Source organism: Barbus barbus (assembly GCF_936440315.1).
Source record: "Barbus barbus genome assembly, chromosome: 6".
Taxonomy (NCBI): Eukaryota; Metazoa; Chordata; class Actinopteri; order Cypriniformes; family Cyprinidae; genus Barbus; species Barbus barbus.
In genome coordinates, this window is record NC_136734.1 from 11,451,688 (window position 1) to 11,479,571 (window position 27,884).

Genomic DNA, 27,884 nt, shown 5'->3' on the forward strand with positions numbered 1-27,884 from the left:
CACTCCTTCCATACCCATGTGTATGGGGTACTGGCACATGCAAATTTCACTTGTCAGTTCTCAGTGGCCTTTTCTCAAGTATCAGAGGTGTTTTGGGCTCCCAAGTAAGACACCTAGTGTCACTAATTCGACACAACTTCAAATAGGGAACCTCTTTTAGTCTTTGACCCATATAAGTATTTCAGATCAGACAGATCAATAAAAAAAAATAAAAAAAATTTAACACAAAGAACAAGAATATTAACTGTAAATGATGTGCAATATTTTGCCAGAAATTTGTTATAAGGCTGTTATTAGTTAAATAAATATATGCATAAATAATAAATAATAAATTTGTAATAATAAATTGGGCTAACCAAGACTTGTCATAGCACTTGCATTTTATTGCTCTTTTGTTGGTTTTGATTGCTTCTATTGTCCTCAGTCGCTTTGGATAAAACTGTCTGCTAAATGACTAAATGTAAATAAATAAATACTTTTTTTAAAAGTAACATTCCACACTGTCATATTTTAACTTCTTAAAGATAACAAAACATCTGAGCAAAGAATCGTGCATTAAAAAGTCAATAGTTGTTTTTGTTTTTTTAAAAGAAGTCCTGAAATTTTCCAGCATAAATGACACAGTTTTCTTTAAGAATGACACATCTGACCCTTCTACATTTATATCTAATGAATAAGAATCATGTAAGTTATGTTTACAAAAATTCTGACTAATGGAATGTTTATGCTTCCAGATAAATCCGCTCATGGTTACATTGCAGCCAATACTTTGGTGAGTTGTTTGTTTGTTTGTTTCCCCCCTTTTTTTTGTTTCCTAACTTGATATTTGATTTCAAATTACTGATTCATCTCCATGAAATAAAGAATTCATGATTCAAGCACCCAGTAATGCCATGCTACCCCTCACAAACAAAACTGTTATTTAAACTGACTAACTGAATTACATTAAAACCTATTGCAACCTATAGTATGGTATGTTGTCTATAAACAGAAGAACCATTCTATAGGTTTGAGTCGTTTTGGTCCACGCACATTTTGATAGTTTGTTTTACAAATAATGACATAAGCAGAAATGAGAAAACAGTACATTTATTTGTTTGTTAATTTATAAAAATAAAAAAAAAACAACAATAACAAAAAAAAATAGATTTCGGTTTGCGTTGTTTTAGTTGACAGGTAGAAAACTGATAAACAACTTCAAAATAGATTTTCGAAATGAGGGCGGTCATGCGATGCCCCTTTCTGCCAGTTGGTTAAGCAAAGCTGAACCAGTGACGTCATCAGTTGTTCCTCAGTTCTGTTCATCAAATTAATAATCCTTTACTGCTATAGTAGTATCGATTCTTAAACTGTAAAGGGCAGGTCCTAGATAGGGCTTTCTTCTGTCCAGCCTAACACATTTCTCAGAAATATTTATTTTAGAAATATTAATCTGCACCCAGCCTGTTTTATTCAGCTGTGCAGAGTTAAATTTGTATGGTGAATCTACAATACCCATTAGACAGCGCAGAATATTTGTGAAGTGCAGATCAATGTTCATTCAAGTGTAAATATACAGCAGTCATAACTTTTCTTTTAGACCATATGCTCAGTTTAGGATATCAATATTCATTCATTTAAAACCATTAAAAAAACTATTTATTTAAACGTGTCATGACTGGCCAATCAGCAAGCATTCCAGAGTAATAAGGTCTGGCAACATGTGGAATAAAACTGGTATTGTCTAGGAAATAGCTGACTAGCAGATAACTGATGAAGTGAACATGCATTCCAGCGATCCTACTGGGTGAGCCCAGGAAAAAAAGTAAAGGTGAGGTTAAAAAATAAATAAATAAACTGTCATGTTTTGGCCATTGGCATGCATAGCCTATTAAGTATATTTAGTGTTTTTTTTTTTTTTTTTGCATAGTGAAACTTTGGTTTCAAGCTCATTCTAAAGGACTCTTTATATACCATCTCCAATTTTTGGGGTTCTATGCTGCTGTTTTTTCCTGGAACCTAAAAGTTCTATACCCTGAGGACAGTGGTATCAAGACCTTGCTTCATCATTTTGGTGTTTGGATCATTCACGGGACATTTCTTCAACTAATCTGCATTGCTTCAACTGGTAATACTGACTCTAAGCTAAAAATGAATTGGAATTACTCTACAGAGGACAATGTTTGGTTAATTTTTAAATAAAATAAATAACTTTTTTAACTTCATTACCAAACAGTGTCAGTAATATATTTGTGCTTTTGGGGTTTATGTTTAAGTTATGTACTTTTACCTTTAAGTAAAAGTTTGGCCAGTGAGTCCCTCCCTCAAATTTATTTGTGTGTTGCCTCACTAGGTGGTTCTTAGTGGGATGGTTACAATGCTGTATTATATATTTACACTGGGTCTCCAACTAGGGACAGTTTGTAATCTACAATAAATTAACACATCCTTCTTGACTCTCCAACTGACTGTCATGGTATTTGTTAAGAAGTTTTATTAAGATATTATGTGACAATAAATCTGTAGCTAACATGTAGCCTATATTGCCAACATTAAGAATGTGCATGTGCCGATGAGGAGTTTTTCCCACCCATTAAATAACTTGTGACAACACCAGTGTTAACCAATACACTCACACATTTAACAAGAAAATATATTTGTCAATGACGTTCAGCATCTGTAGCACTTTTTTTGATCTGTAATGTTTAACCTTTACATCTTCCCCCATTCTTTGTACAAAATTTATTGATATTATTTGTTATTAACAAAATTAAATTTGTTCATTGTAAAACAAATGAAATGCCTATAGATTTTCCCCTTTAAAATTAATGCTCAGTTTGTGGTTTATTATTGCTTCAATCAAAACACAACAACAATAAAACAAATACAAACTTACAGAGCCCTTTAAGGGACATGGTGATGGGATAAATTTGGGGTGAGTGTAAAAAATTCAGGGTAGGAGGAAAAAAATATTTTTCAAATGTTATGCGTTCTCTTGCAAAGATATGTGTTCTCTTGCAAAACCAGTTGAATTTGGCCAAACTCTTCCTGTTTACTTTACAGCTTGCAGTGGTTCATACAGCTCCATATGGTCACAACGGAGCGGTTCATAGAGTTATTTTGAACTTGAACGCAAATAAAGAAATACGTCACTGCTTAGTTCAAGGCACAGTTTTGGGACATTCTAAAACGCTTAAGGTGGCTTAATGTTTTAAAACAGTGACATTGGAGGACCAAATTTGATTATAATAAAAGCTGATAAAATTATTAGGCTAATATTAATAACCTTATTAATACTATTACTAAACAGAATAGCCCAGAATATGAAAGCAACGCCCTGCACGTAAGCTTTTTCTCCCCCATAAAACACTTAAGGTAGGCTAATGAATGAAATCAGTGATTTTAAAAATACCAAATCCATTGCATTCATATTCTGGGCTATTCTGCTTAGTAATAGTATTAATAAGGTTATTAATGTTAGCCTAATAATTTTTATCAGGGTTTATAATTATCGAATTTAGTCCTCCAATGTCACTGTTTTAAAACATTAAGCCACATTAAGCGTTTTAGAATGTCCCAAAACCGTGCCTTGAACTAAGCACTGATTGTATTACTTTGAGTTCAAGTTCAAAATAAAACTCTGTGAACCGCTCCATTGTGAAAATACGTGCTGTAACCACTGCAAGCTGTAAAGTAAACAGGAAGAGTTTGTCCGAACTCAACTGGTTTTGCAAGAGAATGCAAAGATGCGAGAGAACGCAAATGTCTTTGCAAGAGAGCGCAAAAGTTTTGCGAGGGAACGCAAACGTTTTGTGAGAGAATGCAAAACATTTGAAAAATATTGTTTCCACTCACCCCAAATTTTATGTCCCTTAAACGGCTCCGTACAAACTCACTTATATTAAACAAAGAAATATTTTTTTATTAAAAGGGATAGTTCTCCCAAAAATGAAAATTCTGTAATTAATTGCTCACCCTTATGTCGTTCCAAACCTGTAAGACCTTCGTTCATCTTTGGAACACAAATTAAGATATTTTTGCTGAAATGCGAGAGCTTTTTGACCCTGCATAGACAGAAACGCCACTGAATTGCTTTATGGCCCAAAAAGGTAGTAAGGTCATGGTTAAAATAGTCTATGTGGTTAAACAGTAATGTTATTAAGCTATGACAATACACTGTAAAAAAATAAAAAAAATAATAAAAAACAATTATTGAAAATTTACTGTAAAAAACATTTTAGGTTTTACGGATTTAACTTAAATTTTCATTAGCTGATATAATGTTAATATACCAACCTATTGAAGTACTGAAATCTGTTTTGTACCTTTGTAATACACTGATAACCACCAAAAGCAGGTGGTGATGAGAGTCACATGCTGAACCAAAGATCATCACAAACAAATACTAAACACCATCATGGTAACACATGACACAAGTAATGCAAATAAACATTAATTTAGCAACAGTAGATGTAACATACAACCTTAATGAACATAACTGATAATAAAAAATAAATAAAAAGAAACATAGTTATTTAAAAAAACATCAAATGTGAAATGTAACGCAGGGAATTCTGGGAATGTCAGTTTATGCTTTTTCCACTGTAAATTATACATTCTTTTTTACTTCAAAAAACTGTATATTACTGTAAAATTACATGTAATGTCCAATAAGTTTTCACTGTATATAGTAGGGGAACTTACCTTTAACCAATTAATAGGTTTTTACTGTAGCATTTTTACAATCTTTTATCTTTAAAATCATGATAATTTTTACAGTGTACTTTTTGTGCAAAAACCAAGCAAAAATGAATTTATTCAACAATTTCTTCTCTTCCGGGTCAGTCTCCACCACAATTCACAATAGTACCACGACGCAAGAGTACATGTGCATTCCTCTGCTTGTAAACAACGTGCAGCGCATGCATGTTCTATGTCAGAATGTACGCATGATTTGTGGTACTCTCGGGAATGGAAAATCTAAAAAATAAATACTAATAATAAAGGTGCCGTTATCTTGTTTTTGCTTAGGTCATAACAAAACAAATTATCAAAATGCACACAGACCCATTCCTTTAGTAACAGATTAAAATTTGTGTTGCCTCAAATATTCTGTAAAAAAATAATTAATGGTTAATTTGGTTTATCCCCATCACCTGCATGTTTCCAACATTAATGTTATTGACGGTCATTTCCAGATTATTGTCAAGTCAAGTCACCTTTATTTATATAACGCTTTTAACAATACAGATTGTGTCAAAGCACTTAACTATATCAGATTGGAGGATAGAGTGTCAATAATGTATAATAATAAGATTAAACACTCCATTTTCAGTTAAAGGCATTTCATTATTGAATTCAGTGATGTCATTGTCTAGCTCAGTTTAGAATAGTATCTGTGAAATCAAATTGACGATAATCGCTAGAAATCAAGTGTACCCAACTGAGCAAGCCAAAGGCGACAGTGGCAAGGAACTAAACCTCCCTCTGTGACAGAATGGAGAAAAAAAAACATTGGGAGAAACCAGGCTCAGTCGGGGGGCCAGTTCTCCTCTGGCCAGGATATTATTGTTTACTTATTGTTTAATTATTAAATTAAAATTTTAAATGTATAAATGTATTATTTGTATTTTTATATTGTTGCAATTTCTAACAATAATAGTATTATGTAGTTAAGTATTTTATTATATTTTTAGTTCTTTTGTTTTATTTTTAGTTTTATTGTATTTTTAGTCGAGGTCTTCACTGGGGATATGTCCCCGGGGCTAATCCAGGTGTTTGGCCTCCGCCGACGATCAAGGCCACAAACATCATTTCCCAGCGCCGATCCACCATCTGATCCGGACACGGACTGAGAAACAGAATAAGAAAGAAACAGACAAATATTAGCGTAGATGCCATTCTTCTTAAGATGTAACGAGTACATCGTGTGTTATGAGGAGTGTTCCCGATTGCGGTTGATCTAATTAATGCAGCCTAACAATCCTTTAATGGATTTGAATAATAGAAGTGTAGTAGTGCGTTATGTGTAAACCAGGTTAAAGAATGTGTCTTTAATCTAGATTTAAACTGACAAGAGTGTGTCTGCCTCCCGAACAGTGTTAGGTAGATTGTTCCAGAGTTTGGGTGCTAAATAGGAAAAGGATCTGCAAAAGGATAGCAGTCGATTTTGATATTCTAGGTATTATCAAACGGCCAGAGTTTTGAGAACGCAGCAGACGTGGAGGACTATAATGTGATAAGAGCTCGCTCAAGTACTGAGGAGCTAAGCCATTCAGGGCTTTATAAGTAATTAACAAGATTTTTAAATCTATACGATGTTTGATAGGAAGCCAGTGCAGTGTTGACAGAACTGGGCTAATATGGTCATACTTCCTGATTCTAGTAAGGACTCTAGCTGCTGCATTTCAGACCAACTGTAGTTTTGTTGATCAAGCGTGCAGAACAGCCACCCAGTAAAGCATTACAATAGTCTAACCTTGAGGTCATAAATGCATGAATTAGCATTTCTGCATTTGACGTTGAGAGCATAGGTTGCAATTTTTATGTTTTTGAGATGGAAAAATGCAGTTTTACAGATGCTAGAAATGTGGCTTTCAAATGAAAGATTGCTATCAAACAGCACACCTAGGTTCCTAACTGATGAAGAAGAATTGACAGAGCAGCCATCAAGTGTTAGATAGTGTTTTAGGTTTTAGGTCCGATAATTAACACCTCTGTTTTTTCAGAATTTAGCAGTAAGAAGTTACTCGTCATACAGTTTTTTTATATCGACTATGCATTCCATTAGTTTCTCAATTTGGTGTGTTTCACCAGGCCGTGAAGAAATATAGAGCTGAGTATCATCAGCATAACAGTGAAAGCGAACACCATGTCTCCTGATAAAATCTCCCAAGGGTAACATGTAAAGCGTGAAAAGTAATGGCCCTAGTACTGAGCATTGAGGTACTCCATACTGCACTTGTGATCGCTGTGATACCTCTTCATTCACTGCTACGAACTGATGGCGGTCAGATAAATACGATTTGAATCATGCTAAGGCACTTGCACTAATGCCAACAAAGTGTTCTAGTCTATTTAAAAGAAAGTTGTGGTCGATAGTGTCGAACGCAGTGCTAAGATCCAGTAGAACTAATAAAGAGATACAACCACAATCAGATGATAGAAGCAGGTCATTTGTAACTCTACTGAGAGCAGTATCAGTACTATGATACGTTCTAAATCCTGACTGGAATTCCTCACAGATACCATTTTTCTCCAAGTTCAAGTTTATTTGTATAGCGCTTTTTACGATACAAATCGTAAAAGCAAAGCAGCTCAAAGCATCTCTACAGGAAATTAAGTTTCCACAATATATTTATATATTGCAGAACCTTAATATATTTAACTTATGGCAAAATTTGGTAATTCTGTATGTTGTCTGAACATTGGCATCCTCTGAGGTCCTCTGAGGTGTTGGCATTATCTTTTCTCAGGTGTTCGGTCATCTCAGATCATTTAAGGGTTGGATCCAGACTGAAACTTCTGTAATTCCTAGTTACCACAGGATGTTAATCCCGTGACAGAAACAGAGAAACAAATAGAGACATAATTAGCGTAGCTGCTGTTCCATCTAAGCAAAAATGATTTGTTCAACCCAAGCTAAAGAATTATAATAATGTACATTTGATCAGATATAACTGCAGTACAAGATTATAAAATGCATTATGTGAATGCTTGGCTAAAGAGATTATTCTTTAATCTAGATTTAAACAGAGAGAGTGTGTCTGAACCCCGAACGTTATCAGGAAGGTTATTCCAGAGTTTGGGAGCCAAATGTGAAAAAGCTCTACCTCCTTTAGTGGACTTTGCTATCTTAGGTACTACCAAAAGTCCAGAGTTTTGCGACCTTAGGGAGCAGGTTGGATTGTAGCATGGTAGAAGACGAGTTAGGTATGCAGGAGCTAAACCATTTAGGGCCTTATAGGCAAGTAGTAATATTTTGTAAATGATACGGAACTAGTAATAGATAATAGGTAGCCAGTGCAGAGACTGTAAAATTGGGGTAATATGATCATATCTTGACCTGGTAGCCGCTGCATTTTGGGCTATCTGTAGCTTGTTTATTGAAGATGCAGGACAACCACTTAGCAGTGCATTACAATAGTCCAGTCTAGAGGTCATGAATGCATGAACTAGCTTTTCTGCATCAGAAACAGGTAGCATGTTTCGAAGCTTGGCAATGTTTCTAAGATGGAAGAATGCTGTTTTTGTAACATGGGAAATATGATTTTCAAAGGACAAGTTGCTGTCTAATATAACACCCAGATTTTTTACTTTAGCGGACATAACAGTACATCCGTCTAGTTGCAAATTGTAATCCAAGAGATTCTGTGTACTGTTTTTTGGTCCAATAAGTAACATCGCCGTCTTATCTGAATTTAATAGGAGGATATTATTGGTCATCCAATCTTTTACATTTTTTACACAATCTATTATCTTAGATAGTTGAGAAGTTTCATCAGGTCTTGTTGAGATATATAGTTGAGTATCATCAGCATAACAATGAAAACTAATCCCGTATTTTCTAATAATATTACCAAGGGGCAACATGTATATTGAAAATAGCAGAGGACCTAGGACAGATCCTTGTGGTACTCCATACTTTACTGGTGATAATTGTGATGACTACCCATTTAAATGAACAAAGTGGTAGCGATCGGACAGGTAGGATCTAAACCATCTTAAAGCCTGCCCTTGAATACCAGTATAGTTTTGTAATCGATCAATGTGTGGCATGGTCTTTAGTGTCGAACGCAGCACTAAGATCAAGTAATACTAGCAATGAGATATGCAGCCTTGGTCTGAAACAAGAAGCAAGTCATTTGTAATTTTAACAAGTGCAGTTTCTGTGCTATGGTGAGGCCTGAAACCTGACTGAAATTCTTCATAGAGATAATTTTTTTGCAAGTAGGAACACAATTGAGCAGACACAACTATTTTTTTTAATTTTAGACATAAACGGAAGATTTGAAATGGGTCTCTAATTTGCCAGTTCATTAGAATCTAGTTGTGGTTTCTTAATAAGAGGCTTAATAACCGCCAGCTTGAATGGTTTTGGGACGTGACCTAAAGATAACGATGAGTTAATAATATTGAGAAGTGGTTCTTCTGCTACAGGTAACAACTCTCTCAGTAGTTTAGTGGGTACAGGATCTAATAAACACGTTGTTGGTTTAGATGCACTGATAAGTTTAATTAACTCTTCCTGTCCTATAGTTGTAAAGCACTGCAGTTTTTCTTTGGGTGCGATGAATGAAGCTGAAATACTAGACGCAGTAGAATCTACATTTGATATTGTATTTCTGATGTTATCTATTTTATCAGTAAAGAAATTCATAAAGTCATTACTATTAAACTGTGAGGGAATATTTAGATCGGGTGGCGTGTGTTTATTTGTTAATCTAGCCACTGTGCTAAATAAGAACCTTGGATTGTTTTGGTTATTATCTATGAGTTTGCGGATATGCTCTGCCCTGGCAGCTTTTAGAGCACGTCTATAGCTGGACATACAGTTTTTCCATGCAATTCTAAAAACTTCTAAGTTAGTTTTTCTCCATTTGCACTCAAGATTACGAGTTTCTTTCTTGAGAGAATGGGAATAACTGTTGTACCATGGCGCAGTACGTCTTTCACTAACCTTTTTCAATTTGAGGGGGGCAACAGCTTCTAATGTATTAGAGAAGATAGTGCCCATGTTGCTAGTCATTTCATGTGTATTTATGGGTACACAGAGCAGTTGAGATAAATCAGGCAGGTTATTTGTGAATCTGTCTTTGTTGGCTGGAACAATAGTTCTGCCCGGACGATAACGCGGAGCCATATAATTAATATCAGTAATACGCAGCATGCACGATACAAGGAAATGATCAGTAACATCATCATTTTGAGGTACGATATCTATATCCGTAAGATCAATTCCATGCAATATAATTAAATCTAGCGTATGATTAAACCGATGAGTGGGCCCGGTGACGTTTTGCTTGACTCCAAAAGAGTTTATTAGGTCAGTACACGCAAGTCCTAACGCATCATTTGTATTATCAACGTGAATGTTAAAATCTCCGACAATTAGCAGTTTATCAACATTAACCAATAGATCTGAGAGGAAATCTGCTAATTCTTTTAGGAAATCTGTATATGGTCCTGGCGGTCTATACACAGTAGCCAGAGCAAGAGATAGGAGAGATTTCTTTTGCATATCTAACAGTGTAACATTAAGCAGAAGTATTTCAAATGAGTTAAACCTCCTGTATCCTGTTTTCTGAGTAACATTGAGAATATCACTATATATTGTTGCCACACTGCCGCCACGACCAGTCTGACGGGGCTCATGTTTATAACAGTAGCTTGGTGGAGTAGACTCATTTATACCAATATATTAATTTGGTTTAACCTGTTAACGTTCACCTGAAGCGTTTTTTTCCCCACTAGTTTAATGTTTATGAATGAATTTAACGTGAAAGAATATCATTAATCTTGGCAAACTATATATCATTCTGAAGGTCTAAGCCTCAAGCATCGACGACACATCGCTGTTTTTCGATGGAAAGCTTATAAGGAATGTATTTGCTACATTTGTGTAAGCAGTACACATCAAAACAGGCAGAATAAAAAAGCCGTACGTACCTTTATCATTGTAATAACGAGTCACAAACGTGTCCACTGCTGAAATCCCAGTTTAGTTAGAGAGTTAAGGGTCCACAGAACAACATCCCATCGAGCACTTTTAGTCCAGCGAAACAATAACGTTGTAATAAGGATGAATATTCCTTTGTTTACATTTCATTTCTTCCGGAGTTATTGTTCGCGTCCGTAAATTACGCTCAAAAACAGCGTCTTGGTGGTAAAAAACAACACGGTGCTGTAGCATACAGTTTTACAAACAGAATGAGATCGTCCACGGAAAAAAGTGTCTCAGAAAAGCAGAATATAGTTTATTTGAATTTGGTGCTCTCTCCAGGCAGCGATGACGCATGCTGTGACGTAACTTAGCGATCTGCTTTTCCATAATTTTTTTTTTCTTCAACATTTTTTATATGTGTGTGTATTGTGTGATGAATGTGGCCGTATCTGCATGATTATCATGCAGATGATAATCAGAAATAAAAAAACATTCAGTGTGGGAAAATTTTTCAATGCACATCAGTGTCTATAACTTTTTATCTTTTTGAGCATTATCAACTCTGGATGATAGATAGTAAAGCCAAGAGTATCTTCTTTCCAAAGATACCTAATTTGTTTGTGTAGCTCACTTTGTCAGGAAATGTTACCATTTTAATTTAGGTATGTTATTTTTACCTGTGAGGCCCCAAATGGGGGGTGATGGCTAACAGGTTAACAAGTTTATACAATTCTTCCTCTCCTATAGTAGATAATGACTGGAATTGTTCCTCAGGGGATCTATAGTGCATCTGATGCAATACTGTAGCTGACAGCTGCATGGTTACAATTTTATCTCTGCTAGTATCGATCTTGGAAGTAAAGTAGTTCATAAAATTATTACTGCTGTGCTCTTAGGAAATGCCAACACCTGTTGATACTTTATTTTTCATTAATTTGGTGACTGTATTGAATATATGTATGTTTGTTTTCTTCTAGAAGAGACGAAAAGTAATCAGATCTAGCAGTTTTTAATGCTTTTCTGTAGGATAGGTTACTTTCCCGCCAAGCTACACGAAACACTTCTAGTTTTGTTTTCCTCCATCTGCGCTCCATTTTCCGGGCTGCTCTCTTTAGGGTGCGAGTGTGCTCATTATACCATGAAGTCAGACTGTTTTCTTTGATCTTCCGAAGCGTAAAGGAGCAACTGTATCTAAAGTGCTAGAAAAGAGAGAGTCCATAGTTTCTGTTACATCATCACGTTTTTCTGTGCTGTTGGATATGCTGAGGAATTTACATAAATCAGGAAGATTACTTACAAAGCAGTCTTTTGTGGTAGAAGTGATGGTTCTACCATACTTGTAACAAGGAGTAGAATTTACAGTTTTAGCTACATTGAGTTTACAAAAGACTAGATAATGATCTGAGATATCATAATTTTGGTGCAGAATTTCAACACCCCTAACATCAATTCCATGTGAAAGTATTAAATCTATGATTATGAGTATGATTTCGACAATGAGTAGGTCCTGGAACGTGTTGTCGAACCCCAGTAGAGTTGAGAATGTCTATGAATGCTGATCCTAATGCATCTTTTTTATTATCGACATGGATATTAAAATCACCAACAATTAAGACTTTATCTGCAGGCAGTACTAACTCAGATAGAAAATCAGCAAATTCTTTAATAAAGTCTGTATGGTACCCTGGTGGCCTGTATACAGTAGCCAGTACAAACATCATAGGGGATTTATCACTAACACGTGTTTCTCTAGATCATGTTATACACAGCACCATAACTTCAAACGAGTTATACTTAAAGCCTGTTAAAGTCAGGTCTGCCCCAAAAACTCGTCCAATTGTCTATAAAGTCTATGTTATTCTGCGGGCACCACTTCCAATTCCAAACAACACCACATCCAGCCATTGAGTGACAGCAGTCTCCTATGAATCTCGTCAGCCCGGTAAGCAGGGAGCGGGCCAGAGCATATTACAGTGTCTGACATCGTACTTGCAAGTTCACACACCTCTTTAACATTATTTTTAGTGATCTCCGACTGGCGAAGTCGATCATCATTAGCGCCAACATGGATAGGTGCTCTGGCTCCTGGTAAACATTGGACTATGGTGGCTGGTGTCTCTATTTTCACATTCCGTACAATAGAATCGCCAATTACTAGAGCACTTTCATCAGGTTTCTCAGTGGGTGCGTCACTGAGTGGGGAGAACCTGTTTGATGTTTTGATCGGAACGGAAGAGCGGTGTTTTGACCCACGACTAGGCCGCCTGACTGCCCTGCTGCATGGGCTCTAATGCCGGAACCAAACAATGTACAGGACTCCCTGAGCTAGTCGCATCCAAGGCCGTATCTATAGCCCTCACATTCTTACTATCCTCAACTAAAGTTTGGATGCATGTCTCTAATTCTAAAATCTAGAAAATAAAATGTCAGCCTAACTATTTCCCTGCATTTATCACATGTGAATCCCTCGTCGCCGACAGAGATAGATAAACTGTACATGTGGCAAGCAGTGCAAACAACAATAGCAGGAGAAGAAGCCATTACTCACCGTGATTGATGAATGATACCAACTTAACTTACCACTTACCACTGTTGTTTGATGAGCTCGAACGGAGCGAGAGAGAAATGAAAACGGAGCGAGAAAAAAGAAAACAATAATAGGCACGAATAGAAACGCGATTGTGACAAAACTGTTGTGTTGACTTAGATTCAGAGGTGATTTTTAACCACAGAAACCATAGAAATCAGCAAACATTTTCAAAATGCTTATTCCTCTTCAGGAAATACATAAACAACTTTTTTATTTTAAAGGGGTCATATGATGCTATTTTTAAATAGATTCAGAATGGCACGGCACTGCTCAGTTCGGCTCAGTTTGCGTTTCCACTACTACCAAAAGTCCAGAGTTTTGTGACTTTAGGGAGTGTGATGGAAGTAGTAATAGTAAATCAGTAGTAAATCAGTTTTGTAACTGATACAGAACTTAATAGGTAGCCAGTGTAGAGCCTGTAAAATTGGGGTAATATGATTGTATTTTCTTGACCCAGTAAGGACTCTAGCATCTGAATTTTGGACTACCTGTTTATTGAAGATGCAGAACAGCCATCTAGCAATGCATTACAATAGTCCAGTCTTGAGGTCATGAAAGCATGATCTAGCTTTTCTGCATCAGAAACAGTTAACATGGCAATGTTTCTAAGATGGAAGAATGCTGTTTTTGTAACATGTGAAATATTATTTTAAGTTGCTGTCTAATATAATACCCACTTTTTTGACTGTAGAGGAAATAACAGTATATCTGTCTAGATGCAAATTGTAATCTAAGAGATTTGGTGTACTGTTTTTTGACCAATAAGTAATATCTCTGTCTTATCTGAAGTTAATAAGAGAAAATCATCCAATCTTTTAAATTTTTAACTCATTCTGTTATTTTAGATAATTTAGACATTTAATCTGGTCTTGTTGAAATATATAGTTGAGTATCAGCATAAGAATGGAAACTAGTCCCCTTTTTTTCTAATTGTATTACCAAGGGGCAACATGTATATTAAAAATAGCAGAGGACCTAAGACAGATCCTTGTGGCATATTTTTTCTGGAATTAACCCTCTGGGGTAGACGGTGCGTTTTGGTGCATTTTTTTGAAAGCCCCTAAAAGGAACTTAAATTACTCTGTGAGTTTTAATTGTACAGATAAGAGTAATACATCAATCGAATCGGTAAAGCATCTACTTTTATTTGTATACACTCATAATAACAACACAAAATTATTTGTAATTTTATCAAATAAAGAAATCAAACAGGGTGTGCTCTCTGTCTTCTCCGTCTCCACAAACTGCATTTAGAAACGTGTCACTAAAATGAACTGTAACTCCGCAAATACTCAACACAGGGACATGAGTTATATCTATAAAAAGCTTGTGTCTCCTTTTAAATGAAGTAAGTCATATCGAAAACAAATATTCTGTGATGAAGTAATCCGTATGAAACCAACACGATGTTCAGTCTTTCCCGTCTAACTCATTAGCTCTAATGCGATCCCGCCCCCTCGCGGCACACGCCATTCACATGTAAATAACCACGTGAGCCATGCGCACATGGAGACGCCCGATATGAAGAGTCAGGAGGCCTGTCATTTAAACACATTGTGTGTCACTAAAGCAAATCATGCTGTCTGTTGGCTTTAAATGAAACTTTAGTTTTATTTTTTAATTTCTTTAAAATAGCCTGATGCTAATGCACCCATGTGCTTTTTTTCACATGCGTAGAAAACTATTTGGATGTGTTTGTGACAAACACAATTTTTTACTTCAGAAAAGTTTTTGAAATGTATGACTGAACTTTTCTCATTTGACAGACCTACGTTTCAAATGAGTTATTATTTACCCGTGGTGTTTAACAGCCAGAGGGAATGCATGTTGTTTTCTAATGTTCGTGAAACCTTTATTGGTGTATATTTCTCACCTAGAACACAAAACATGCACACTTTGACTATTTGACTCTTTTGTAGGGGTCATATCATTTGAAATGTTTTACTAAAAGATTAAAGCGCCAGCATCTGTGTTTTCAACATGAGATGTACAAGGATGTTTCAACTATTATCATAATTTCTTTTTGGCCCTAATAAACTGGTAATGAATTTTCTATGGCAAGTGATACAATGTACAGTTCTCATACTATGTGTGTAAATAGCTGTGCTAAAACATTTATGAGTATTTTTGCATGCCAACAGATTTTGTTATGGATGTGTCGCATCTAAGAATCACAATCTTTGGTAAATTACATTTTTCTTACACCATGTTACACCAGTTTTAGTCATATGATCAAGATTTCATATGGCCGTTCACAATTTGTTTGTTGGACTGTGTATGTTTTTAGGCAAAGACAATTTCTTTTAGGCAAGAAATTAAGTAACAATCTTTTCTCTTTGAGATATTTATTTTAGTGCAACTTTGTGTCTGTCCACGATGTGCGAACACATGAAGCATCAACATGAAAATTAAGTCTTGCCGTTTTACCCTTAAAACTATTGCGCTGAAAGCTGCACATTCATTTAAGTTTGAGCATGTTAAAATTTCCACACTCTTGTAAAGAGTATTGATAAATTTCATCCATAACCTTTCGTACATTCAAGAGACAAAATCACTAAGAAAGAGAGTATAGCAAGACAAGAAAATGTTTATAATTCATATAGAATTCAGAAAATCTGTTTCAAAAACAATTGTGAAAGTTTATTAAACGTGGATTTGTAAACTATATTTTTTATTACTCCACTGGATTTAGTCGTCTTGTTCAGATAGCAGATTACACAATTCACATTTCTTTTGTTTGACCGTATTTGTTTTAAGACTCCTCTGCAAGTTCATGCTAATCCTTGCGCGGGAAAGAGAGCATGACGAGCACATATTTATTCATTTAAGAAAATTATTGAACACTTGACTGAACTTTTTATTATTTTGACAAACCTCCATTTCAAATTATTTCCCTTGAGGTGATTGTCCACAGAATCTTTTTCAACACAACGACATTAAACATTAAAGAATGTCATCAGTCACTATCGCCATCTTCTTTGACTCAAATAAAGCAACATCTCTGGTGTACATAAGCATCTACAATGTGTGCATGTGCTAAACATCTTGTTTCTCCACTTGTCATATTTATTTGATGTAATGCAAACATATTTTGAGAATGATGTCCCACGATTTTGTAAAGGTTATAGAAAGAATTCAAAATAATTTTTACATAGGAACTATCCTTGCACAAAACGAATTGACTAAAAATCATTGAATTACGAAATGCAAAAGTGTATACATCGTTTAAGAAAAATTGCTATAATGCATACAGGATACAGAAATCATCCTCTTAATCTATTGTGACTAGGGATGGGTATCGTTAAGGTTTTAACGGTATTACTACTCTTATCGATACTGCTTATCGATCCGGTACTTTAACGGTATTCTTATCGGTACTTTTTGTTTTACTTTGTTTCTTTGTTCATATTCTTACAGTATCTTATCTTATGTATATAAAACACTAAAAATGCCTGCACTTCATCAATTTGTAAATGCACCAGTGTGCAGGTATTTGTAGTGTTTTATATACATAAGCTAAGATACAGTAACAACATGAACAAAGAAACAAAGTAAAACAAACTGACAAATACAATAAAACAAACACACAAACGAAATGAAATAAACAGTGCTTTCATTTTTCCATGAAGGTCTACTAATATTAATGTTCAGGTAAGTAATAGTTACAAAAGTAATCAAATGTAAATGAGCACTGCATAGTTTTCACTGTATGTACTGATAGATTTATGTTTATTAAAGCTATAACGTTGTTCAGATTAAGAGCTGTGGGTGATTTTTCTCTTTGCATTTTGTTCTTTGATTAACATTGATGGCTCAAGCTCCAGTCTGACTTTAAGACAATATACTGACACGCATTGGATTTTCTCCCAACTGTTCTCGTCCACTTAAAACAAAAGTGAAGACTCTCATAACCGGCCATTTTGACCGGCTCAAAGTGTACTTTGCTTGTCCGTTTTGGAGCACGCCGCTGCGCAGGCACACGCGCGCACACATTTCAGCCTGGGGAACAGCAGATTGTACTTTCAACGTTTTACTATCAAATATGTCCTGCAATGTAGCAACAGTAAAGACGGCATTTTATAACAATCACTGATTGAGTTTATTCAGATGTTAAGTTTTGTTTCGGAGGAACGAATCCGCGCCGCTATGAAGGGAAGGGAGTTGGGCTAGAAGAAATGCGGCTATAATCCTTGGAAGCCAAAATCGAAAGAAAAAAAATACTTAGCTTAATATAACAGCCACAGGTCTAAAGTGTAAGCAGATGTTTGAATAGTTGGTTCTCTCCTCTATCATAATTAAACAGGACTTTCATGTTGTGTGTGCTGAAGCTCCTCCGCGTGAGCGCGATCTGGCTTCTGAATTGCGCATAGCAAAAATGCATCATAGACAAATGGCTAACAGCTGAAATGTGGATTGATGCTAAATGTAATTTTCAGTCCTTCAGGTTTGGTGAAATATAGGTTATAAAATTCAACAACAGACATGACAACTTTGTAAACACTTAACAACTAATATTTAAGCTAAATACATGTTTAGATATTTAGAAGGGAAAAAAAAGATATACTACAATATTTCTAGGGGGTTGAATACAGTAACTTCATGCCGCATTGTTTTAATAAAAGTGGATCAGTTCTGAAGACAATCATGACAACACACAGATGCTGTTGTGCGTGCTTCCCCAAGATCAAACCTTTCGGTCAGATGACATGAAAACATGTGTCTGTGTGCTGGTGCAGACCGTCTGAAATGGTCAAAAACATGCACCTTTCAATGAATTAACATGACATCTGTGATTTATTTATTAAAGTCATGTTTAGAGACGCGAAAAAAGAAAATAGTGTTTCCACACCATCTTCAAGTTGTAATGTGCAACTTTGTGTTCTAAATTAAATAGATGTGCATGTAACAGAGAAACAGTACTTTGTAGAAACTTTGTAGACAGACCAGAAACAGCTCTACAGTACATCACAATTTCAGTTTAAATAATCTCTTGTAGAAGGACTTTCCTTTTATTATCTTATAATGATTTCCTGCAAACACTTGCGACGTGATTGACCAGATTCTGAGAATAGCCTTCATCTAAAAAAAAAAACAATGAAAAAGTATAGAGTGGTATCAGCTAGTGCGGTAGGCCATCAAAATCAACATTAAAACTTTAAGAGAGGATTTCAGTATTAGGTATTTGTCATACTGATATATATTTCTGTTGTGCAAACATATTTCCTGTATAAACGACTGTCTATAACCTTTTCAAAGGGAATGAAGTATAATGTTATGGTTCTTAATTGTGGTCACATTACCTACACTTTAATCTCAAGTGGAAATGTTGAAGGAAACGAGTACGCAGTGTTGGGGAGTAGTTAACTACAAGTAGCGACGCTACTAACTTAACTACATTTTTCAGTAGCTTGGCAGTAGCTCAGTTGCTTTTTAAACAGTGTAGCTTTTCCAGTAGCTAACTACTTTTTGCAGCAAGTAGCGGTGTAGCGCGAGCAAAAGCTACATTGCGTTTTGTCGAGCCTGCGCGAATCAGCGCGATGCACGGCTATTCTTCTTGTTAGATTACAAACTCATTTTTTACCATTACCGCCACCTGTTGTTTAATCACGCATCTTGCGGCTAACGGTTCACTGACGTACAGAAGTGGGTTGACACACCCATATTATCCATGATGGAGCAAGACGTGGCGGCAGATTTGGAGGATGGAGAAACAACTAACGTTAATTACCCATGGCCTTATTTGTCCAAGTTCATGTCTCTCAAAGAAACGACAAGTAAAGGTTACACTTTTTGTAACAGTCTGAGATATTTGAGTGTTGTGTGTAATAAAACCATAATTAAACAGAATTGTATTGCATTGTTTTAAACACTAAATATTTTACTTAAAACATTCCTCAGACACTTATTCAGTTTATAATATGTTGTTCAAAAAAAAAAAGTAGTTTCAATGTAGCTAGCTACTTTTTGATAGTAACTTGTAGTGTAGCTAACTACTTTTCCAAAAGGGTAGCTTGACTGTAGTTTAACTACTTTAACTTACGAGTAGCTTGTAGCTTGTCAAACTACAGTTTCAGAGTAGCTTCCCCAACACTGCGAGTACGTCAAATAAAATGTGCACATCGTCATCAGCGATCTGAACAAGAGCTCTAGATGTAGTGGCGTAAGAAAAAAGTAATTTAAAACAACATTTACAAAAATATACCCAGGAGATCGTGAGTGGGTTTCCTGTATTCATATGATAATTTTCATAGTGACTTGAACTCTTGAGTTACATAGTGAGCACAAAAAAATTCCTTGATATTTTGTGTCTGTAGTCTTTTCAAGATTGTGTACAACCTCAAACTTTACTGAATGTGTAGCTTTGAGCACATTGGTTACATATGTTTCAGCTGTAAGTGTAAAACAGCACGCCTTAATTTTCGTGTCGATACTTAATGGGGGTCTCACATCAAACAGATGGATAATTGACCTAAAAAAAAGAAATAACAACTTTGTCAAACACTCTCAATAAATTGTTCTTAATTTTCATTTATTCTTATTAGGATGACAGCTCACAAAGAGGTGTCTTCACTTAAAACATACACAGTCCGACAAACAAAATGTGAGCCGCGTCATCCATAATCCTGATGGTCTGACTTAGTAAAATGTCAGTCACAATAGATCAAGAGGATGATTTCTGTATCCTGTATGCATTATAGCAATTTTTCTTAAACGATGTATACACTTTTGCATTTCGTAATTCAATGATTTTTAGTCAATTCGTTTTGTGCAAAGATAGTTCCTATGTAAAAATTATGTTTGAATTCTTTCTATAACCTTTACAAAAGCGTGGGACATCATAGTTCTCAAAATACGTTTGCATTACATCAAATAAATATGACAAGTGGAGAAACAAGATGTTTAGCACATGCACACATTGTAGATGCTTATGTACACCAGAGATGTTGCTTTATTTGAGTCAAAGAAGATGGCGATAGTGACTGATGACATTCTTTAATGTTTAATGTCGTTGTGTTGAAAAAGATTCTGTGGACAATCACCTCAAGGGAAATCATTTGAAATGGAGGTTTGTCAAAATAATAAAAAGTTCAGTCAAGTGTTCAATAATTTTCTTAAATGAATAAGTATGTGCTCGTCATGCTCTTTCCCGCGCAAGGATTAGCATGAACTTGCAGAGGAGTCTTAAAACAAATACGGCCAAACAAAAGAAATGTGAATTGTGTAATCTGCTATCTGAACAAGACGACTAAATCCAGTGGAGTAATAAAAAATATAGTTTACAAATCCACGTTTAATAAACTTTCACAATTGTTTTTGAAACAGATTTTCTGAATTCTATATGAATTATAAACATTTTCTTGTCTTGCTATACTCTCTTTCTTAGTGATTTTGTCTCTTGAATGTACGAAAGGTTATGGATGAAATTTATCAATACTCTTTACAAGAGTGTGGAAATTAACATGCTCAAACTTAAATGAATGTGCAGCTTTCAGCGCAATAGTTTTAAGGGTAAAACGGCAAGACTTAATTTTCATGTTGATGCTTCATGTGTTCGCACATCGTGGACAGACACAAAGTTGCACTAAAATAAATATCTCAAAGAGAAAAGATTGTTACTTAATTTCTTGCCTAAAAGAAATTGTCTTTGCCTAAAAACATACACAGTCCAACAAACAAATTGTGAACGGCCATATGAAATCTTGATCATATGACTAAAACTGGGGTAATATGGTGTAAGAAAAATGTAATTTACCAAAGATTGTGACTCTTAGATGCGACACATCCATAACAAAATCTGTTGGCATGCAAAAATACTCATAAATGTTTTAGCACAGCTATTTACACACATAGTATGAGAACTGTACATTGTATCACTTGCCATAGAAAATTCATTACCAGTTTATTAGGGCCAAAAAGAAATGATGATAATAGTTGAAACATCCTTGTACATCTCATGTTGAAATGTTGAAATCATCAAAATGACACAAAGTATAGGTTACAACTACTAACACAAGTATTTCAAGACATCGGGAACCAGATGAGTCCTCTGCACAATCTGACTTTGTTGCAACCTAAAATGAAACTGCTGGTTTTGTCTGGCCAGAAGAGAACGGCACACTATTTTGACACTATTTCCCTGTTTAATACTGTAAAGCTGCTTTGACACAATCAGCATTGTAAAAAGCGCTATATAAATCACGGTGACTTGACTTGTATCATTTAAGTCAGTAAAACAAAATCCATCATAGAAGTTATTTGAAAAATGGCTTACTAATCAAATGGAGCATAACATCTTAGAGATGTTGTCAAACATGAGTTCCGCTCTGACTCTGCTGGGATGCAGGCAATCAGCACGAAAAAGCTTAGGACATTCCCAGAAAAGATTCCAATTATTAACAAAGAGCAGTTTCTGTTCTTTACACCTATACACAAAGGTAGATTGTTTTTGTTGTAGAATACGATAAGGGATATGTTCACACATTATAGAAATGGAAATTATGGTGCATAAAATTGATTTTAAGATTGAAAATTGATGATAAATAATTGACTTGAAGGAGCTCCAAAATTAAAACATGTGGGAGCAACAAACGTACTCGGTTACTAACGCAACCTTGTTTCCCTAAGATATGGAAACCAATACTGCATCTGCTAAGACGCTATGGGAAAACTCCTTGCTTCTACATAGCACGGCCAGCAACGCAGTACTCATTCCCGTATCTCAGGGAACTGAGGTTCCCTATCTGTCGGTCACTACGAGTTATGTCGTGACGACATTAGGGGATTCACTTGGGAGCCCCGACTGCCTCTGATAAGAGAAAACGCCAATGAAATTTGGCTAGTGGATTTTGCATACCTGAGCCACTCCCCGTGCATACGGGTATAAAAGGGCGACAGGTGCATCCACTCATCAGATTTTTCCTTCGGAGCCGAGTGGATGAGAAGTCTTACAGATCAGATCTCCACAAAGCCGTCTGCCTCGAGTTTGTTCCTGGGTGACGTTACGGTGCAGACAGCGGTGTGCCTGCAGCAGCGATTCCCCTGGGCACTTCACCTGAAAGAGCAAATTTCTAAAACACTGGGCGGTTCACGTCTTTTTAAAGATGCCGTTCCGTCCGTGTTCTCTTGGTTGCGGTCGCTTCCTGTCCTCGGACGACGGTCACGAGCATTGTCTTCAGTGTCTGGGCATCCAGCACGCTGAAGATGCGTTTGTGGATGAGTCATGCGCCTGTTGTGGGCGTATGAACATGGCAACGCTGCGATCTCGCCTTTCCTTTCTGAAAGGATTGGCACCCTCTGCCACAACCCGTCCGGTTCCCGAGTGATTTCGCTGGTTCGCCCCACGGGGCCGCCAGCATTTCATTCGGTGCGGCGCCCGAGGATCAGATGTCGATCGCGGCATCGGGGGATGGGCTTTCGTCCTCTGAGGATGAATGAACGGCGGGGCTGCCCCCCTCGGGTGTTGTCGCCACTGCCGATCCGGACCCAGAGCTGACAGCCATGCTTGCCCGGGCAGCAGTGAGTATCGGGCTGGAGGTCAACAGACCGCCCAGTCCTGAGCCTTCGCGGCTGGATGATTGGTTCAGCGGCGCAAAACGCGACCAGCGGCCGCACTTTTGCCCGGTGCCTTTCTTCCCGGAGGTGCATGAGGAGCTGACGAAGTTGTGGACGGCCCCTTTCTCGGCCAGAAGCCGCTCGTCTCCCTCCTCCGTCCTCACTACCCTCGATGGCGGGGCGGCCAGGGGGTACGTGGATATTCCCCAGGTGGAGAGAGCGGTTGCGGTGCACCTGTGCCCGCAAAACGCCGCTACCTGGAGGAATCGTCCACATCTCCCGTCCAAAGCCTGTAAGCTGACGGCCGCACTTGCCGCCAAGGCTTACAGCGCTGCGGGCCAGGCCGCCTCTGCCCTGCATGCCATGGCCATCCTGCAAGTTCACCAGGCCAAGGCACTGAAACAAATGCACGAGGGTAGTCCCGACCCGGGGATGATGCAGGAGCTGCGCACGGCGACTGACTTCGCTCTCCGGGCGACGAAAGTCACGGCGCGGTCACTCGGGAAGGCGATGTCCACGTTAGTGGTCCAAGAGCGCCATCTCTGGCTCAATCTGGCCGAGATGAAGGACTTCGCCAAAGTACGCTTTCTCGACGCCTCCATCTCCCAGACGGGGCTATTTGGCGACACTGTCGAGGGTTTTGCCCAGCAATTCTCGGCAGTACAAAAGCAGACGGAGGCAATTCAGCACATCCTCCCTAAACGGCGGGATGCTCCAGCTGCCACCGCTGGCCCAAGGGCCAGGCCCCAGTCTGCTGGTCGCCGTGGGCGCCCTCCTGCGTCCTCCAGTGCTGCTCCGCCCCGTGCTGAGTCATCGCCTAGGCCGGTGCGTCGAGCCTCTCGCAGGAGTGCGGCGCCCCCTGCGTCTCAGCCGGCCGCCAAGTCCTCCAGGAAGACGACAAAGCGGCCCTGACGCGCACAACCCAGAGATGGAGGAATTTGCTCTTTCCCAGGAGATGACGAGGCTAGCGTCGCTCCTTCCCCCGGAGGAGGGCCGGGTGGAGCATCTTGTGTTTTCTTTTGTTTCTGTTCCGCCACTGGCTCAAGGGCCAGTGGTACCCACATTGTCAAAGAAAGAGCAATTTCCCTTTCCTCCGGGTTCCCAGGTCTGCGGGCTGACAGTGTGCGACGCACTGCCTCCTCACTCTCACCCGAGACCCATATTGCCAGTGGCCAAGAGAGTGCGGTCTGGGGACGCGATGCCTCCCCGCGCACCTCTAGCCAGTCCCCCCAGGGACTTAGGGAGTTTTGTGGGGATGAGTCAGAACGCACTGCCTTCTGTTCCATCCAACCTTACTCCCCCTCGCTGCACCACTGCGGGCACGTCGATTGTGCCTTTGGTGCCACTTGCACGGTATCTGGGGGCGTGGCTTGCGCTACCCAGCCCGTCTCGCTGGCTCATTCGCACAGTTCGACTCGGCTATGCGATTCAGTTCACCAGGCGGCCGCCCAGGTTCAGTGGCATCCTCGAGACTTCGGTGGCAGTCCGAGATGCACCTGTCCTGCGCGAGGAGATTGCTGTCCTTCTAGCAAAGGGTGCAATCGAGCCGGTCCCTCCAGCCGAGATGAGGCAGGGGTTTTACAGCTCCTACTTCATCGTGCCCAAGAAAGGCGGTGGCCTCCGGCCAATCCTGGACCTGCGAGTCTTGAATCGGGCCCTACACAAGCTCCCGTTCAAGATGTTGACGCAGAAGCGCATCGTCAAATGCGTTCTGTCCGCGGATTGGTTTGCAGCGATCGACCTGAAGGACGCTTACTTTCATGTCTCGTTTCTCCCTCGACACAGGCCGTTCCTACGGTTTGCGTTCGAGGGGCGGGCATGGCAGTACAGGGTCCTCCCCTTCGGGCTCTCCCTGTCTCCCCGTGCCTTCACGAAGGTGGCGGAGGGCGCCCTTGCCCCGTTACGGGAAGTGGGCGTCAGGATCCTCAACTATCTCGACGATTGGCTCATCTTGGCCCGGTCGCGAGAACAGTTGTGTGGTCACAGGGACCTGGTGCTCCGGCACCTCAACCAGTTGGGGCTTCGGGTCAACTGGGAAAAGAGCAAGCTCTCCCCTGTACAGAGAATCTCTTTTCTCGGTGTGGAGTTAGACTCCGTGAGTATGACGGCACGTCTCTCGGACGAGCGTGCCCAATCAGTGCTGAATAGTGAGTTCCTTCAGAGGCAGGACAGTGGTTCCGCTGAAACAGTTTCAGCAGCTCCTGGGGCATATGGCATCCGTAGCCGCAGTCACGCCGCTCAGGTTGCTTCATATGAGACCACTTCAGCACTGGTTACACTCCCGAGATGGGCATGGCGCCGCGGGACATGTCGTGTGACCATCACGCAATCGTGTCGCCGCTCTTTCAGCCCCTGGTCGGACCTTGCCTTCCTTAGGACAAGTGTCCCGGCATGTTGTTGTCACAACAGATGCCTCCAGCATGGGCTGGGGCGCTACATGCAACGGGCAGGCAGCCTCGGGGCTCTGGATGGGGCCTCGACTGCTTTGGCACATCAACTGCCTAGAGCTGTTGGCAGTGCATCTGGCCTTAAAGCACTTCCGGCCACTGCTCCTAGGCCAGCATGTGTTGGTCCGCACGGACAACACTGCGGCTGTTTCGTACCTCAACCGGCAGGGAGGTCTACGATCACGCCGCATGTCACAGCTCGCCCGACATCTCCTCCTCTGGAGTCAGTCACAGCTCAAATCGCTGCGCGCCGTCCACATTCCGGGGGAGCTCAATCGTGCAGCCGACGCGCTCTCACGACAGCTCACGTTCCCCGGAGAATGGCGACTCCATCCCGAGACGATCCGGCTGATTTGGAGTCGATTCAGGGAAGCTCAGGTAGACTTGTTTGCTTCCCGCGAGTCCTCCCACAGCTGTATTTCTCCCTGGCCGAGGCCCCCCTCGGCACGGACGCACTGGCACACAGCTGGCCTCGGGCTCTGCGCAAGTATGCATTTCCCCCAGTGAGCCTGCTCGCACAGACACTGTGCAAGGTCAGGGAGGACGAGGAGCAGGTCCTGCTGGTTGCGCCTTATTGGCCCACCCGGACCTGGTTTCCCGAACTCATTCTCCTCGTGACAGCCCCTCCCTGGCGTATCCCTCTGAGGAAGGAACTCCTCTCTCAGGGGCTCGGCACCATATGGCACCCGTGTCCAGAGCTGTGGAACCTCCATGTGTGGCTCCTGGACGGGACAGGGCAGACCTAAGTGGTCTACCACAGGCGTGGTAGACACCATCACTCAGGCTAGAGCTTTTTCAACAAGGCAAGCCTATGCACTGAAGTGGAGTCTGTTCGCGAACTGGTGTTCTTCTCGCCGGGAAGACCCCCGAAGATGCACGATTGGAGTGTTTAGTGCTTTCTTTCCTGCAGGAAAGGTGGGAGCGTAGGCTGTCACCCTCCACCTTGGAAGTGTATGTGGCTGCTATCGCAGCCCACCACGATGCAGTGGACGGCCGGTCCCTAGGAAAGCATGATCTCATCGTGAGGTTCCTGAGGGGTGCCAGGAGGTTGAATCCCCCTAGGTCACCCCTGATGCCCTCCTGGGACCTCTCTATCGTCCTGGCTGGACTTCAGAGGGGTCCCTTTGAGCCGCTGGACTCAGTCGAGCCGAAAATCCTGTCGAAGACAGCGCTCCTGACCGCGCTCACTTCCATCAAGAGGGTCGGGGACCTCCAAGCATTTTCGGTAAGCGAAGAGTGCCTTGTGTTCGGGCCGGCCTACTCTCACGCTGTCCTGAGACCCCGGCCTGGATACGTGCCTAAGGTTCCCACCACGCCCTTCCGCGATCAGGTGGTGAACCTGCAAGCACTGCCCTCGGAGGAGGCAGACCCAGCCTTGGCGTTGCTGTGTCCCGTAAGAGCGCTGCGCATATACGTGGACCGCACCCGGAGCTTCAGAAGCTCTGAGCAGCTCTTTGTCTACCACGGAGGTCAGCAGAAAGGGAAGGCTGTCTCCAAGCAGAGGTTGGCCCACTGGATAGTGGATGCCATCGCCTTAGCGTACCAATCCCAAGGCGAGCCGTGTCCCCTCGGGGTGAGGGCTCACTCCACACGGAGTGTTGCCTCCTCCTATGCGTTGGCGCACGGTGCCTCTTTGGTGGACATCTGTAGAGCTGCGGGCTGGGCGACACCGAACACCTTCGCGAGATTTTACAGTCTCCGCGTTGAGCCATTCTCTTCCCGTGTGTTGAGTAACAGGTAAGTGGCGGGAAGAGTTGGCCGGTGTCACGCTTGCTGCGCCATTCCCCCTTACCCGGGGATATGAGCGCCTATTCTCTCCTCCAGTTAGTTCCCCGGACAGCAAACCCTGGCGGAGTTCCTCCAGCACCCCCGGCAGTCAGAATGGGCGGAGCAGTCTGATGCCAGGCCCAGTACCGGTGTTAGCTTGCCCGGGTCTCCGGTCAGCCCCTGTACTCGGCTAGGTGCCCGTGTGGCCTGATTCCCTTCGGGTGATCCCACACGTGTATTCATCCACGGTACGGTTTCCCTCACGGTAAACCCGTGTCTTCCCTTTGACAGAGCTCTGTCAGACCCTGCTGGCAGCCCTCCTCCCTTCTCCTAGCTAGGATCTGCCCCAGGGTCCAGGCGTATGTAGCACTGCCCCAGGCTTGGGCCAGTCCATACCAGTGTCTCCACATGTTACCTCCCTTCGGGCAGGGTGTGGCCTCCGTAGCGCCCTTCTCCGGAAGGCTCGCTTCCCTGTCGTTACTGCCGGGCTGTAACAAAAAACAGGAAAGACTTGAAGCAGTCTTTCATAGAAGGTCGAAATCCCTTCCGATTTCTTGGGAAAGGAACAGCGGCTTGGCTATCTCCAGCAGCAATGTACTCAGTGGTCCCTGCGGGCGCCAAGGTTAGCGAATTTGTGATGGGGCGACGGGAAGGTTGTGACATTCGCATCGCATTTGTCTGTCACGCGCTAGCTTGTCAACATCTGCATGCCATAAGGTCGTGACGGGGTTCAGGTTGTGGCGCTTTCCATAGACCCCTAATGTCGTCACGACATAACTCGTAGTGACCGACAGATAGGGAACGTCTCGGTTACGTACGTAACCCTCGTTCCCTGATGGAGGGAACGGAGACGTTATGTCCCCATGCCACAATCTTGAACCATCGC

General features: G+C 40.5%; 1 protein-coding gene across 1 annotated transcript in view; it reads left to right on the plus strand.

Moving 5' to 3' along the window:
* The window catches only part of LOC306870862 (serine/threonine-protein kinase PAK 3), a gene marked incomplete at its 3' end in the record, with an annotated part of 285,953 nt that overhangs the window by 99,423 nt on the left and 158,646 nt on the right, over positions 1-27,884 (plus strand). Inside the window, exon 5 of the mRNA XM_079418334.1 lies at positions 735-769. Coding sequence (XP_079274460.1) covers positions 735-769 — 35 coding nt within the window. The remainder of the gene's footprint in view (positions 1-734; positions 770-27,884) is intronic.